Source organism: Aythya marila (assembly GCF_965140915.1).
Source record: "Aythya marila genome assembly, chromosome: 4".
Lineage (NCBI taxonomy): Eukaryota > Metazoa > Chordata > Aves > Anseriformes > Anatidae > Aythya > Aythya marila.
In genome coordinates, this window is record NC_139045.1 from 44,008,339 (window position 1) to 44,024,938 (window position 16,600).

Genomic DNA, 16,600 nt, shown 5'->3' on the forward strand with positions numbered 1-16,600 from the left:
TAGTCTTAATTCCTAATGAAGTTAATTTCATTTAGAAGAAATTCAGTTCTGTGTATTTTAGGTTTCTTTGTCTCTGTGCATGTACATATTTGTATAATACATTTAACTGAACTTCTATACAGTTAAGGACACAAAACTCCTTTTCTTTGATGGGAACTCCATATACAGAGCACCAGCGGCTGAGGATAGATGTGTAAAGTTGTCAAGTGCTCTATGTGAACAGATAATGTTCCAAAGCATATGTCACAGATTATAATTTTGTTATATCCGTTAACCTTTTGCCCATCCTTACTTGCTGTTGAATGCTGTCATCACCCTAGATTATCCCTGACTAAAAAAGCACTCTTGCAATTCCTTTTCGGGGCTGCCCTGTTGATCACCTGGCACGGAGTGTTGCATGTGTGATCCAGATGGCCCCTTTGCCTCCAAATTCCTCCCCAGGTGAGCTGTCTTTATTCCACCAGAGCTGTGTGGTGGTGGATTCACCTTTCTTCCTCTCTCCCCTGCCCCAATCTTGTTAGGTGTTATACTTTAGCGTAAGTGTTCTAAACACAGACTTTTTAGAATAATACAGAGATGACTTTTTAGAATAATACAGAGATGACTTTTTAGAATAATACAGAGATGACTTTTTAGAATAATACAGAGATGACTTTTTAGAATAATACAGAGATGACTTATTAGAATAATATAGAGATTATTTTTTTATAAATTGTTTTGTAATCCTTACAGTTCAATGTCTGAAAAAAAGCCGTACTTAGAAGATTATAAATGGCCTGGGAAAGATTCTGAGGGACAATGATATTGCCATAATTATCTATTTGCTTTTTAAGGAAAACGATTGCTTTTAAGTTTCATACATACATGTGGTCTGATGTTCAGTGCAGTCTTTTCCTGATGTTAGTGAATGTTGACCTAGACCAGTGGTGCTGAATACCCCAACTAATTCAGCAAAGAAGTATTAGTGCTTAAAAAAAAAAAAAAAGAAAAAGGAAAACATTTGATAATTTCACTGTCTAATGCAAATTCTTTATCCCTCAATACAATAGTTCCAATAAAGTCAGAAAGCAAGAAAGTGTGTACAGGAAGGGAAGTGTAAACAATTGAAAATTTCATACGAGTGACCAAGCAAGTCATGGGGACAGTAAATATGACTCAAAATTACAAAATTAAACAGAATGAAATAAAAGTAATGGCCATATAAGATTTGAAACAGCTCTGTGAGACTGCTTCCAAAACTCAATGTAACAGTTCATTAAATGCATACTTTTGCATGCTGTTGACTACCTTGTTTGTGCCTCTGTCTCATTCATTGGTCTCTTCTGACTTTTGTTAAACTCTCTTCAAATTAGGACTATTTCTCCATTGCATGTCTGTGAAATACAGTAACCTTTTCTCATTTGATAGGAAGGTGTTTATCTCCTGTAAAATACATATTTTGTTGATCTTAGTCAAGGTCATTGTTTCAAAGTAATAACTTTTTTTTCTTCCATCAGGTTTCCACCTGATTTTATAATTAGCTTTTTTTGTGGCTAAATTAACTACAGGGACTGCAAACTGTATTGTGGAAATGGCAACATATAGGAATAATTTGCATTATTTTGTCTTAAAGTCTTTAAATGTATAGCTTTAGCTACTAAAAACTAATAATGAGTGTTTGGTTTTGTTTCTTAATTGCTTTGCTCTCAGAGGTGTCTGAGTTTGGGAAATCTGGGTGCTCAACTTACTGTAAGTATTGCCTTATTGCGCCTTTGATTACAAATGTCTCATAGGAAAGTGTCCACCTCAGGTTGAATTGGAATGGAAGAATCTGGTCTTTAGAATTAACATTTTATGCTCTATTAAGGTCCAATAAGTATTAGGATCTCAAACTAGAGATATATACACTTGAGAGAAAAAAAAGATACCAATTCTATCATGACATTTTTTCAGATCAAAATCCCATATGGTTTTCCATCATGGAATTGTTTTTCATAATCCTTGTATTAGGGTTACATTTATTTTTATTATGTTAAAAGCTTTGTTTTTAGTCATACAAAATCTGGAAGTAGAATGTCTAGACTTTGAATTACATTAAATCCACTGCAATTTATCTAAGGATTATTTATTTGGGGTTATTTGTGCAGAAGTGCCATTAATGTGTTGAGCAGTTTGTTCTTGGACAGCAGGGATGTGACAGTCAGCTGTAACTTGAGGGTAATAAAAATGTTTATTAGGACATGTTGATTGGACAAGATGCATTTAATATGTCTACTGGATTTTGATGTTGTAGTAAAGTTAGTGTTTAAATGTCTTAGTGAAGACTGCATATCATAGTCTCACTGTGGTTTTACGGCAGAGTTGTGAACAATAGCATAGAAGGTAAGCCTTTTTTAAAGATACTTTCCAAATATGAAGTGTCAGAAACAAGGCTTAGTCATGTATCTGTGAATTAAGACTTTTTTCCACATTACCCATATTTTTTAATAAGTAAAATAATAAAAAAAAAAATCTTGGTGAAATAACACTAATTTTGAAAACTTTCATTCCAATTGTCTCCAGTAAAAAGACATAATATTCAAAAAGTGGTGCAATGGTATACTTCAGTAGGATATCCTTGGAAGGATTTATTATTGCTTCCAAACATGAAGATGTTTCTATATTTTACATATATTTATATGTAAAAATATATATGTGTATGTTACAAAAATATAGTAAGAATAGTAAAATATAGTATGCATGTATACTAGTGCAAATAGTATAACTGTTAATCAATATCTTTTAGCATCAGTAACTTCACCTTAGGTGCACCCCCTTCTTAGATGATTTCATCTGTGGAGCTGCTTGAAACTGGTCTTTTTCAGGTATAACATATTGGTATGAAGTCATACTGTTGCCATCTACTGGCATCTGCTGAAAGCTCTTAAGACTGTACTCATCAGGTATAATGATCTCCGTGGTTAATTTCTGAAGGACGCTGTTTATCTGTTTACTGAGTTTCAGACAAACTCAAAACCATCCCTTGGAAGCAAAATACTTTCTTTTTAGAGAGGCTTGGGTATGGACAGAGAGAGGGAGGAAAGGTGTAACTCCTGCCTGTAAACACTCATCTACTTACAAACTGCTGAGAGCTTTAGCTTCTACATTCAAAAGCCTTAAAACATAAAAATGTCTGCTGAATTAATTAAATATTTGAGCACTGACAACTGCTGGAGTGCTTGAAGGACAAAGGTGTGGATTAAAGACATAAAGGGTCATGAGATAGAGTGTTATATTTCAAACTATTCAGTGAAAACACAGCTATGACATGGTGATTGTTCCTGTTAAAAAAAAAAAAAAAAAGATAAAAGCCAAATTCACATAATTGTGCTTACTGAGAGATGGCAGAGTACAAAGGGAAAAATATTTAAATTTTGCACATATGTTACTACTGAGTTGCTGTCATTGGGTTGTCTAAACAGTAAGAAAAAAGAACAGAATATTCTACTGAAGAGATTTTGTATCCCCTTATTACATCTTCTAATCTCTGCTGTCCTCAAGTCTCTGCACACCCTGTGACTATATGGAGATTTTATGTACTGCATTGGCTATTGGTTGATCAGCCTTAAAGTATTTGGAATTGGTCCTTCTAAAGAGCTATTTCTGTATGCTGTCTTCATTACATACCTTTTGTGAACCTTTGACAACTTGTTCACAAGAAGGAAAACATCCTGTATCTTCCCTCTGAGTAATCATGTAGGAACACCTCATGCAGAGAAAAGATGAAGAAAAACAATAAAATTCTCTGAGTCAAGATTAATATCCCTGTCAGAAGGGACTGTGGGTTTTAAATGTTAATCTCTGTTGCTGCCACTCTCTTAAACTAAGATTGTTGGCTTATCAGTGAAATATTATTATTTTTTTTAATTGTGAAATATAATTTATCTTACCTTTTTTTCTGGGATTGAGTGTTTGTGTTTTTAAGTGTTCACAAGATACTTGAACTATGCTAATTCTCTCTGTATATGCAAAGGTTCTCTGTGCATTGACATGTCAGATGGAGCTTTATTTCATCTGTATTTTATACAGGCTTGTTACACCTTCAGCATTATGATTTTTGGGTAAAAAATTTGAATTTGTTAGTAGAAAAGTAGTTATGGTAACTTGATCGGTTAAATTGTGTTTTTGTATTTGAAACGTCCTGCAATTTGCCCTTAAAGCTTTGTATATAGGGAAGAGGGGATGATAGAGTGAGATTCCAGTACATAAACTAAAGAGTTAAAAATTGAAACACCATTGGGGAATTACAAAGCCTGAGCACTTATGGCAAATTATCAAACTAGTTTTAATTGTGTGAATCCGAATAGTTTATTTATATTACATTGGGCTTGGTAAAATTAGCCAAATAAATGCTAAATGACACCAGTTTAATGAACTGTTAAACTAAATACATTTAAGATATGGGATGCTGCAAGGGAGATGCTAAGAGCCTTCTACTTTCATTTCAATTACAAATTGTGACAGAAAAATGTCAGAAACTTTCATAGAAAAATATTAAGTAGCTTTTAATGCAGTTCAGATGTCGCATTAAAAAAGAGTGAGTTTTATGTTTAATCTGGATTCCAACCCCCAGACTGTAACGGAATCATAGATTGGGTTGGGTTGGAAGGGACCTTAAAGATCATCTAATTCCACCCCCCCCCCACCCCCTGACGTGGGCAGGGACACCTTCCACTATACCAGGTTGATCAAAGCACCGTCTAATCTGACCTTAAACACTCCCAAGAATGGGGGCATCCACAACTTTTCTGGGCAACCTGTTCCAGTGCCTTACCACCCTTAGAGTCGAGAATTGCTTCTGAATATCTAATCTAAACCTATCCTCTCTTAGTTTAAAACCCTTGTCCTACCACTACACTCCCTGACAAAGAGTCTCTCCCCGTCTTTCTTGTATGCCCCCTTTATGTACTGGAAGGTCACTGTAAGGTCTCCCTGAAGCCTTCTCTTCTCTAGGCTGAACAACCCCAACTCCTTCAGCTTGTCGTCACAGGAGAGGTATTCCAGCCCTTTGATCATCCTTGTGGTCCTTATCTGGGCTCTCCCCAACAGGTCCATGTCTTTCTCATATTGTGGGCCCCAGAGCTGACTGCAGTGCTCTAGGTAGGGTTTCATGAGAGCAGAGGAAGGGAATCATCTCCCTTGACCTGTTCGCCATGGTTCTTTTGATGCAGCCCAGAATATGGTTGGCCTTCTGGGCAAGTGCACATTGCCGGCTCATGTTGAGTTTCTTGTCATCGACTATCCAGGTCTTTTCCTCAGAGCTGCTCTCAATCCATTCTCCGCCCAGCCTATGTTTGTGTTTGGGATTCCCAAAAAAAAACAGTAGGTTTTTGCTTCTGTTTCTGTTTCTTTCTTTCTTTTTTTGTTGTTGTTCGTTTGTTTGTGTCATTTTTTGTTTTAAGTCTCTCCCTGAATATTCGTATCTTGCTAGGACAAAAATGAGCACTGAAAAGTAATACTTTGAACTAGTCCTGCAAAGTGCCCTCATGGGCCTTTTTTTTTTTTTTTTTTTTTTGGGGGGGGGGGTGTGATTTTCCAGATTCTTAGAACTCTTTTTGTTTGAATTGAGTGTGAAGACAAGAGCAGAAAAAAAAAGTACCTAATTTTGTCAAATAACCATGCTGGAAGACCATCGTGAACTGAGGACATACATGTATTTCTGGATTCTTATGCTTTTCTTGTTTTCAGGTGAGCGTCCTTACCAGTGTCCTTACTGTGACAAAGCTTTCAGCAAGAACGATGGATTGAAGATGCATATTCGCACCCACACAAGGGTAAGTGTAGCTTAATTGCTTTTGTGGATACTTTTGAATTGTCAAATGAATCACATATGAGGAAAAGTGAATACCTCCTGTTTACACAGAGATTAGGGTATACCAACTGAGTTATTTTATACTTACTGAAATAAAAAGCAAAGATTTAAGTCATTAACTATTAAATTCTGACTCCCTTCTGTATTCCGTGTTTTATGCTAAAATAATAGTAGTATGAACTTTCTTCCTGTAACCTGTGATAGTGTATAAGTACAAATGAATGTCTATGATTTGTTTCCTGAGAAAACAATAGTAACGAGGCTTCACCATGCTTTAAACTTCAATATTCAGTGCTTTGATTCTTACTGTCTCCTTAAAATCCAGTCACTGTGAGCTTTTAGAGAACTTTCCTCGTGCATGACAAACATTAAACTGGAAAGAACTTGGTGATTTAACTGAAGGAAAAATAAAAGACAAATTGCATATGTTTCTGAGATTATTCTTTAACCTCAAGTCTAATTTATCATAAAGGTTCCCTGCTTTAGGGACGACACTTGTCACTTCATTGACATTTACTAGAGGACAAAGGCGAAATCTCAGCCCCACTCAGCCTTTCATTCCTTTCTAGATGGAGAGCTACCTTCAAACAGCCAACTGTGAATTCCCTTATTAAAGGGTGATCTCCAGGTGAAATTAGACAGGTCTAAGCATTCTGTATGCAACCTGCGTTTGACCACCCCTTCCACCATAAGAAAACAAACAAAAAATTAAGAAGTAAATCCTAGCCTTTGCTGGTAATTCCCTGGGAGATGTTACTGCTTACAAAGGTTAAGGCATCATGGAGGCCAAACCCAGCAAGTTCTTCGTTAGGATATGGGGAGGGTGAAAGTGAAGTTAGTGGTCCCCATAGGCAAACCTGCACACAGAATAGCTTTTTGAGTGCATAAAGGTAAGATCAAAGTTGTTTGTTTAATTTTCTAGCCATTTTACCCAGGCCTTGAGGGCATTAGCTGGAGGTCCTGTATGAAGTGGTAGCTCATGTACCACAAACTTTAGTTCAGAAGTAATCATTACTTTGTGCAAAGCTTTATGGTGTTGTATTGGGAACAGCTTAGTCCCATGTTATTAGTTGTTTCTGCCTCTTTCCAGCTGCTAAATCACTTTAAGAAGTGCTATAATTTTTTTTTTCTGTTATTGCTGTCCCATATTACTGTTTCTTCACCAGGAGAAATTTCATTGCTATATATGTTCTATATGGCTGTGAATGTGAGGAAGAGTAAACAAAACCTGCTATGTAGTAATACAAAGCTTATTTTTTCCTGATTTGTCTTAGTGTGAGTAAAAACAACAAAAAATCCCATGTAGAAAGAAAATAGAGGGGAAAAAAGCGTAAGAATAGGCCATTAGAGCCCTTAATGATGCATCTCCATTGAGTATAGTGTTTTACAACAGATGATGATTTCTTCCAAAATACGTGATTGTGAGTGAAGCTAGAGAACTTTACAAACATTATCTTCAGTGCTTAAAAATGGTAAATTAACTGAGAGAGTTTACTTAGAGCAGAAGTGCAAATCCTACTGTCTTAGGAAATACACTGCTTCTTCAGCGTGCAGTATTTCTTGATAATTCTATATTTTCCCTGATAGTTGTATTTATCGGTTTTAGTTAACCAAATGGTGCAATAATAAAGCACTCAGATGTATTACATTTACAATCAAAAATAAAGGGAGGGGGGAGTATTTCAAAGTAGAGATATTTTAATTTTGTTGAATGAAGCACTTAGAGTTGTTCTTCAGCTGAGTATAATTTTGTGGTATGTTTGTTGCTCTACATTGTGCTTGAAGCATAATTATATCTTGGAGAATTTGCTTTTTTCTTGTCGGCTTTTGGCTGCTCACTTCTACCTCTTCTATATAATTTGTTGCTTACATATATTCCCATATGTGATCAACTTTGGCCACCCTTTTATTTATATACATATTTATATACATATAAATTTTTTATATATATGTATATAAAATTTATATGTATATATGTATATAAAATTTATATGTATATAAAATTTATATATAAATAAACAATCTTTGAGATTTGCCACCTGGTTGCAAAATGCTTTCATCAAATTGGACAGGAAGGCAAATTGAGGACTTACGTTGATATGAGAATAGGAGGAAAAATAAAATTATTAAAGTACTACTTATGAATGATAGAAAAACAATTGAACCAATGCTTATTGTTTAGGTAATGGGAAAAGAGAAGAGTCAGGAAACCAGCTTTTATGGAGTGGATATTTGTTGTTAATTTATGTAGGTTTTATAATTAGGGACTGACATTTTATTACACAAAGGCAATAAAATCTGAGTTAAAATGTATCAGAGTGTACTGTAACAGTATTTAGTCAAAATATCTGTACAGAAAAAAAAAAAGTGTTTTCTGTACAGCTCAGTTCATGACAAACATGATATAAGTGTTTCCATGTACTAGAACTATAGTGGTCATCTAGGTATGAACAGTTCTTATTTCAATTTTCTTTTAATTTTTCTAAGCACTGTAAATCTTTACAGTTATGCTACGTGATTTAAAATATGGAGGCACAACATGATTTTTTTAGACCTTGGTTTGTGGTTTTGCTTCTTTTTGCTGTCATGCTGCTTATATGCTGCTCCTACATGAGTATGCTACTCCCAAATAAGCTTCTCTGTGAAGCTCATTTACATATAAATGACATTTTATATTAATTTATCCCCAAATAAATGTTTTTCACTTTGCAGTAATAAGGGCTAATATTGAGAATGTTAATATTACTAGCTCATTTTAATAACCTAAGCCTGTTGCTATAATCTTGCTTGTCCCAAATTTTCCTCTTCTTCACCCTTCAATGCCACGTTGAATATGTAAATAGAACTGGATAGCTAAAAAGATTAAAATCCTAGTAGGAGGGAAAAAAAGTTAATTAGTATTATTAACAAAAGCGATATAAGAAAAAAACAAAGCTTATTACGAACTTTCACAGATTTTGAAGTCAGAAGGAATGGCTATGTTGAGTCTGTTCTGCAAAATGTTGTCCATACTGTAGGATAATAAGCTGTGCTTTAATTGCTCAGATAAGTAAATATTAGTACAGGTACAAAGGAATAAATATACATTTTAGGTGGTGTGATTCAGACAAATGAAAGAGAGCAGAGTGTGGTGAAAGGAGGTTGGGTACTTGGAAGGAATAAGAAGGGAGAGGGGGAGAGAAATTACTGAAAGGTAAATTGTAAAGAGACCAGTACTTACAAGACTTGTTATGGCAAAAAGATGAAGATTCATTTAATGTTTGTAGTATGTTGATGGTTGTCAGGACTGCAGCTGTTGGCCTTCAAGATCTATAGAAGAAGTGCTGAAAAACTTAAATAATCGATTCTGGAGTGCTTGGTGTTGTTTATGCATAATTTTTGAGATTTGCAATGGATTGAGAAGAGGAAAAAAAAATAGAATCCAGAAAAATGTTATATACAAAGCACACACAAAAAAATAGAGCAATCCCCTTAAGTAAAAAGCTGTTTTATACGTACATTATATAGTAGTTTTGTAATAGCAAGATACGTGCCTTGAGGTTTCTCTGTATGCAGGGATTTGTTCAAAGTTCAAAACTGTGCAGTCTGAAATGCAGAGCTCTGCTATGTACTGCCTGTGTTCTCTCCTTTTTTTTTTTTTCTCTCCTTTCATTCCTTTTCATTTTTCTCTGTGGAGTATATGCTACCTGCTAGAGAAGGAGGTGGGAATTCTCCTGTAGTCTTGGCCTTTTGGTTATGTTCTCCCTTCACTCAAGTTTTGTGTATGTGATCATCAAGACGTGCAGAGATTAAGATGGCTTACTTTATTACATAAAAATATGTTAGGCTACCAACCTTGCAATGATGACCTGGACTGCCAGTTTTGAGCATTTTAGATCTTTAACTAAGAGAAATAGCTGAAATGAAAATTCTGAGCTATTGACGTGTAAGCCTTTTTTGGAGTGCACCCAGTCATACTGTAACATCTCTCAGGTTCTCAGGGTGGTTGTGGTGTAGTTCTTCATTTTGGAAATCAGAGGCTACGTCTATGGTAATGAGTAATACAGTGCAGTACTAGATGTGTACAGTGAAACAGCTGTGGCTGAAGACCTCGTGTTTGTGTTGTATGTGTCTCAAGGATTTTACTGTGGGTTACGTGTAGTCTGGTCCTGTGAACTGAATGTACAATGGCACTCCCTGGTATGCATCTTCTGGTTTATTTTTTCCCAAAATTAATCCAGGTCATGCATTCTAAAATATTTTGGAAATGTGCACCAAAGGGCAGTAAGAGAGGACATCTGGGAGATGTGCTTCAAAAGCAAACACCTGATCTGCACGTGAAGACTGAAGTAGATTTTTTTCTAACTGTACTGTGTAAGAACTTTTACAGTGAAGGATTATACTTGTGCACTAATAGCTTGAAACTCCTCAGTATGGTATTAATTCACTATAACTTGTTCCATGATCCTAAGCCATTTAAACACAGGCTAAACTAAAGATTAGGTAATTAAAAATGGACCGTGTTTGCCAATGTTTACTTCTATCAATTCTAAGAGCAAGAAACGCCATGAAGTCAGACTTGAAATTTCTCTTTAGGGGTGTTTTTTGTTTGTTTGTTTTTTCAAGACAAAAGATCATACAGATAATGGCTATTCCTTTTTTTAATCCTTTTATTTTGAAATTTATTCTTGCATACCTTCTGAAAAATGTCTGAATAAAAAATAAACTTTATACATTCTGAAGGTGTTTTTGTATCAACTAAACCTAGCAATGTGAAATTAGCATGATCCATAGCATTCTTCTTCAAGAGCTATTCTTGTAGATATCTTGGAAAAAAAAAAAAGTCTTTTGATCAGAAAAATTGTAAAGTAGCTTAAATGTAATAATATGACATTCAACAAGGAAAATGTCATTGTGGAGATTAAATCTAGATATATTTTACCAGTGGGATTAAATGCCAAACCTGATCCTGTGGATCAGGGAAGGCTGCTGGAAAAATCGTTGTAGAAAGTTGATTAAGGTCTGACAGCTGCTAAACATAGTACAGCCTGGGTGGCCACAGGTGTCAGCTCAAACTCTGGAGTAAACAGGAGGTAAGCCGAAACCCCTATTGATAATGGAAGGAGAAAATAGCAACCACTTAATATTAAAATTTCACCTGAGTGCTGATTTGCTTTTATAGAAGTAGATGTGTTTGTTTTGTTTATTGTATTCTTAAGAAGAAGAAATATTACAGCCTAAGAAAATGTAAATGAGGAACTAATTGAACTTATTAATTAAATGAATTTACAGGCCATATCAGCTTCCAACCTGTGCCCCAAGTAAACTTTAGATTTTCCCTAAGGCTTTATTCAGTGCTTGACGAAATATTTTATAGTTTGAGCTCTAACAATTACATTGCAGTATTTTCTCCATGTTTATGTTTGGAAATAATAGGTGTCCAGAATTACTGTTATGTCAAATTGATTTTTTCAGCAACTCTGAAAATGTAGCTTTATTGCATTGTTTCAGTTGAATAAATTGCAGTGATGGAAAAAAGTAGAGGCCATTCCCAAATGCTTTTTCATCACTTGGATAGGATATTTTATATTTATACTTCGAAGGTGTAAGTGATATATGCCACTTTTATAGCTTGTTTAAAAAACTGATTTTTGATGGGTGGAAGGCTACTAGCTGTAAAGCTCAAATAATACATTTCTGGGTTAATACTTCAAAATTAGAGAAATTACAATGTATTGTGCATTTATTTGATGCATAGGTACCTGCTGTTTAAAAAGTGATATTGTTCATCACTTTTGATATACGTTTAAAAAAGCTCCTACTGTTCAGAGATTATATTAGAGCAAGTCAGGTGATAAACATGTCTTTTTGTAATTCTGTAACTAACTTTACTTGGCTATACTTGTAATGCATAGCCAGTACTCTCTGTCACTAAAGCAAACACACACATTAGATGGAACTGATCAATAGATTGCAGTTGATGCTGTGTAGCTTCTGAAGACTTAGAATCAAGAAATATCCTGAGATGGAAGTGACCCACAAGGATCATCAAGTCCAGCACCTCACTCAATCATTCTATATATATGATCCTACGATTTTGAAGTCAATTGAATTCCTAAATCCCATAGTTAATATCAGTGGTGACCGAGAGAATTAATCTGACTGAAGCTTGTACATGTATAAATATGTCTGCATAAGCTGCAGTCATGTGAGTGGCTTCAGTGTAAAAATGTCCTTTTAAACCAAGCCCTCAAGGTCTGAATACAGTATGTACAAGAGTTAGCTAACCTTGAGTTAATTTTGAGTTTTGTTAATGAATTCTATGGGAATTGGTATAAGTCATGATGAGTAAGGAAATTAGACAGCATCCTGTTGAGTTCATCTCTTCAAGTCAGTGTTTGAGCTTGCTGCTGGCATAGTACAAGAAGCAGACCCTCCTTGTACTGGTCCTGGGTTAAATGGTCTCTCGAAGGCACGTATTTTTAACTTTACACAACCTCCTCTATTCTTCTCTTAAAACAAAAGACTGTAAAAACAAAATTTAAAAAATGCAAGAAGAATATTCATGATTGTTAATTTCACTTTTGTATTTCTTAGGAGGTTTAAAGAAGTCATGTGTTCTAGACACAGCATACCATGCTATTGCCAAAAAAAAAAAAAAAAAAAAAGCCTTGGGTACTAAATAGTCTCCTATGAACAAGACTGTATAATGAAATAATATATGAGGTGTTGATTGCATTTTGATTTTTTTTCAATATTAGATTTTCTCTATATTTCCCCATTGGTGACACATGAGTGAGTTCCCAAACATCTGTCTGCCTGAGGATGATGACTTTGCCAGTACTGTGGTTTCCTTTGCATGTGAAATCTCTGCTTGTGTACAGAATATAGGTTTGAATCCCACTGCACATATATTTTCACACTTCTTTTTTATGTGATGTTGACTGATGATCTTCTTTTCCTGGTAGAGGGAAAACATATCATTTGTATTGATATTGTTCTTCTTCCAAGAGCAGATCAACATCTGTTCAGTTCTCATCATGGCTGATTAAATAGACCCTCCACTAAATCTTAGGGCAAAAATTATTTCTGCAGTTTAAAACAAAACAAACAAAGGAAAACTTTACAATTGATTGTAGGTAGCAAATAGGCAGAACTACTTTGGAAAGCAAGAAGTTAATGGTGTAGTAGAGTTCTACTAAATGCACATGACTAGGGCTTTTGAAGAAATGCACCTTTTTACTTCTGACAGACGTTCCAATGCAGATGCATGTTTTTATGTTCACTACAGATGTTCTTACAAGAATATCATATTTTTTGAAAACCCAAAACGGAAGTAATACAGAATTTTTTGAACAAAACCACTTCTAATAAAAGTAACTTTTTCCACTTAAATTTGCCAAAATTATTTCACTATTGTTTCAACAGGAAGATTTCTGTACTTTCTGTAGCCACTGGAAATATTTTTGAAAGGATTTTACTTTTCAGCTGAGGAAGTGTGTATTTCTAAAGTGATTTATTAAGTCTAACTTTCTCTTACTTATTGGGCTTTAAACATTATCAGATTCAAAGCCCTACTACTTCTGTAGAGTTATAAATTTTCATCAGCCTTTGTCTTCCTGTGTCAACATTACTTCAGTAATTCAATTCAATTTTGATAGTTTAAGTAGGCCTCTGTCTGTGGGAGAGCCACTTGCTTTAAGTTCCAAAACCCCTCCAATTACTAAGAGAATGTCTTGTTAGTTCTTTCACATTTTTCACACTTAAATACAAAACTAGACTACATTAACTCGCACCATCTGTGATCTTAAGTGACTTAACCTCTCTTCTCAATGGGGGTTGTGTTGCCAGTAGTGATGACCTAGCAGAAAGTGTCAGTGATGTTTTTTTCCTGACATTAATCAGCTTAATGCTTGTTTTAGGGCTGAAATGTAACTAAACGTCAGCTATATAAGCCACCCTTGCTTCAGTAGGCACTTTACTGTCTTTTGTACTGTGCTATTTCTTAATACCCTGCCCTTCAATTGAGATGAAAGCTGGTCTTTATAAAATTGAGTGATATATTACATGTCACCACTTCATTGATAGCAAAATTACCCATCACTCTTCTTCAATATAGAAAAAAAAAAAGTGTATATTGACACTGGAATTTGCAGAGGCTCAAAGGTCTGTTAACACAGCTGCTGTCTAACAGGTCTTCTTATAAAGAACTACCCGCTTGGCCTGGCCCTCAGCATGATCTGACGCTGTGTCTTGGGGGGTTTCCAGATGAAGCAGAAGGATCCATCAGGTTCTCCGGGACTTCTACTGCTTACTTACATTGCCGTTCTGATTTACTTTTGGTACAAGTTTGCAGTTACCAAGGCTGCAAGGTAGTCTGTGGGTTGGCTACAATGCATCATGACACCTGTGTAGGCTGTCGCAGGTTGGACTCTCCTTCCAGGCCCCTGACACCATGCTTTTCAGGCTGTTGTTTTCCTTTGTCTTCAGTTCACCTTCAGGTGGGACAATCAACTGAATGGTACCTGTTCTTGTCACTATCTTTGATAAATGGCATGTCCAACTGTCCAAAGAGCTCGAGTGTAGTTTGAGGGGCACATCAACATTAATAATTAGTAATGAATAAAACAAAGTGTTACTAAAGTTAGCAAAAGTTTTAAAACATGAAAAGAAATGGGTGTATGTGAAATATACAGCTGTCAAACTTTTCAGCATGTAGAAAATTTAGATTGACTAAGTTGATAGTCATGTGACACTTAGCATTGTCAGTTTATCTTACCCTAAGATACTTGTAATTCTATGGATGCTTAGATATATGAGCATGATCTACAAGAAGAAATGAGCAATATTTGAAATTCTGACAGAAGTCAGAAATAAATCTGCTGAATTCAGGAGGATATTAAAAAAATGGACATAGATTTAGATAGCTCTGGTATTTTAAGTATGCTCTGTACGTCAATTAAACTAAAAAAAAAAAAAAAAAGGTGCTAAAAAGGATTATTGAGTAACATTTCTGTAGTCAACAAGTTCACTTTGAGTAATATAAATCTGTGTTCACTGTAGTAAATTAATCAAAAAAGTAAAGGATGAGGTTTCCTCATTATGCGTTCAATTTTAACTTGCTCCTGTCACCTTGGAAAGAGTTATTGGAACTGTTCTTAACTCTTATTTATCTGATCTTGAGCTATATTTTTTTTGGAAATACTACTGTCTAGATGGTGTTTTTTCTTGTCACGGCTGATGAACTCAAAAGTGGTAGTTCCAGATTGAAATTTAAAAGGTTACTTGGAGATGCTCATGCTGAAGTCATTCATGTTTTTACCTTGCAATCAGTTTTACCAGATTTACACAAACAACCACGTGCTAATGCTAAGTTAATATACGTAACATATTTATATAGCTTTAAGGGGAGATACAGTCAACTACAGCAGCAGTTAGCAGTTCAAAAATTCTGCATTTAAGTATTTCCATCTGCTGTGGTAGAAGGATACTCTGTGCACATGTTCTATCAATCTGTTAAAGGTAGCATCTAATGGCCTTGAGAATTGGTCTTGCTCTGATTTCTTTCTAATGCAAAGCACTATTTACATAGTATTCAAGATAGTCATTTATGATTCATGTAGCTGAAGGCGGAGAAGGTGTGCACTGGAGAGAAGGCACTCTTCCCACAGTTGTTAAAATGTTGAATTTCTCCTTTTAATTTAATGAAGTAAAAATCAATGGAGATGCATACGTCCACATTAGTATGCCAGTTTTATAGTGAACCACCTTCCGGAATGGCAAGACTCATTGAGGCTCTCCTTTCCATTCTTTCCTTTCTTTGTTAAGAGGCAGAAAGGTTATAAATCCTGATCTACATATTTCTATTTGTACCTGGTATACTTAAAAATTTAATACTAAATCACTTCAGTATCAGCTACATCCTGTCTTTCTCGCTCTTCCTGCTCCCTTTCCTATTTATATCATCAATAAAAGAAAACACATGTAATCCTTTGGCTTTGCTGCCACCATAACCATGGTCTGGCAGATGCTTTTGAACACAGGGTAGATTTATAGTACTGGCAGTTGCTAACTCCTCTGAAGTCAAACTTCATATAATCTTCCCAATGACCTCCTGTTTTGTTGACAGTTAGCAGGTTTTTCCCTTTGCTCGAGGTTTTAAATTTGTCCAACTTCTAATCTCATCATTGTCCCTATTGTCCTTATGTGATGGCATTTCCATTCCTTCAGGCTTGTTGCTGTATTTAACTTTTTTTTTTTTTTTCCTGTGTAGATGTAGAGCAAAGTGGTTATGCTAAGCTAGCATCATCTTTTCCATGCTACAAATGCTGCCTTTTCCAAGCATTAGTATTGTGCATTGGAAATTTGGTGTGAAGTAAAAAAGGGGGAGGGGTGCAAAGAAGAAGTACAGAATGTTTTATTTTGAATAAACCAGTCTGAGAACGATGTCGTCTTTGAAACCAGTAAAACGTTCTCTGGAGAGAAATTTAAGGCCAAGTTTTTTCTCTGGACAGCACTGTTTTATTTTTGTTTTTGTTTTGTTTCAGTTTTTAACTGAAATGTACACAAACAGGAATGAAGAGCAGCTTAATGAAGAGGGGGGTTGATGCAAATCAGAATTGTGTCTGCTGAAATCAGTGGAATATACAGATGTAAGGGATCTAAAATTAGATCAAAGACTGCTTTGGGTATGTTTCATGCACTGCATATGTGAATTTGAATGTAAATGTCAAGGGAATAGTTAGATAAGCCCTTTTTTTGCAGTAAAGAATAATACAAATCATACTACTA

The 16,600-nt window shown here is 35.2% G+C and overlaps 1 protein-coding gene across 3 annotated transcripts in view; it reads left to right on the plus strand.

Annotated features, from left to right (window-relative positions):
- Nucleotides 1-16,600, plus strand: part of PRDM5 (PR/SET domain 5) — an 85,560-nt gene that overhangs the window by 60,738 nt on the left and 8,222 nt on the right. For all 3 annotated transcript variants that reach the window (XM_082759388.1, XM_082759390.1, XM_082759389.1), the window contains exon 14: nucleotides 5,707-5,792. In XM_082759388.1, the coding sequence (XP_082615514.1) occupies nucleotides 5,707-5,792 (86 nt within the window). The remainder of the gene's footprint in view (nucleotides 1-5,706; nucleotides 5,793-16,600) is intronic.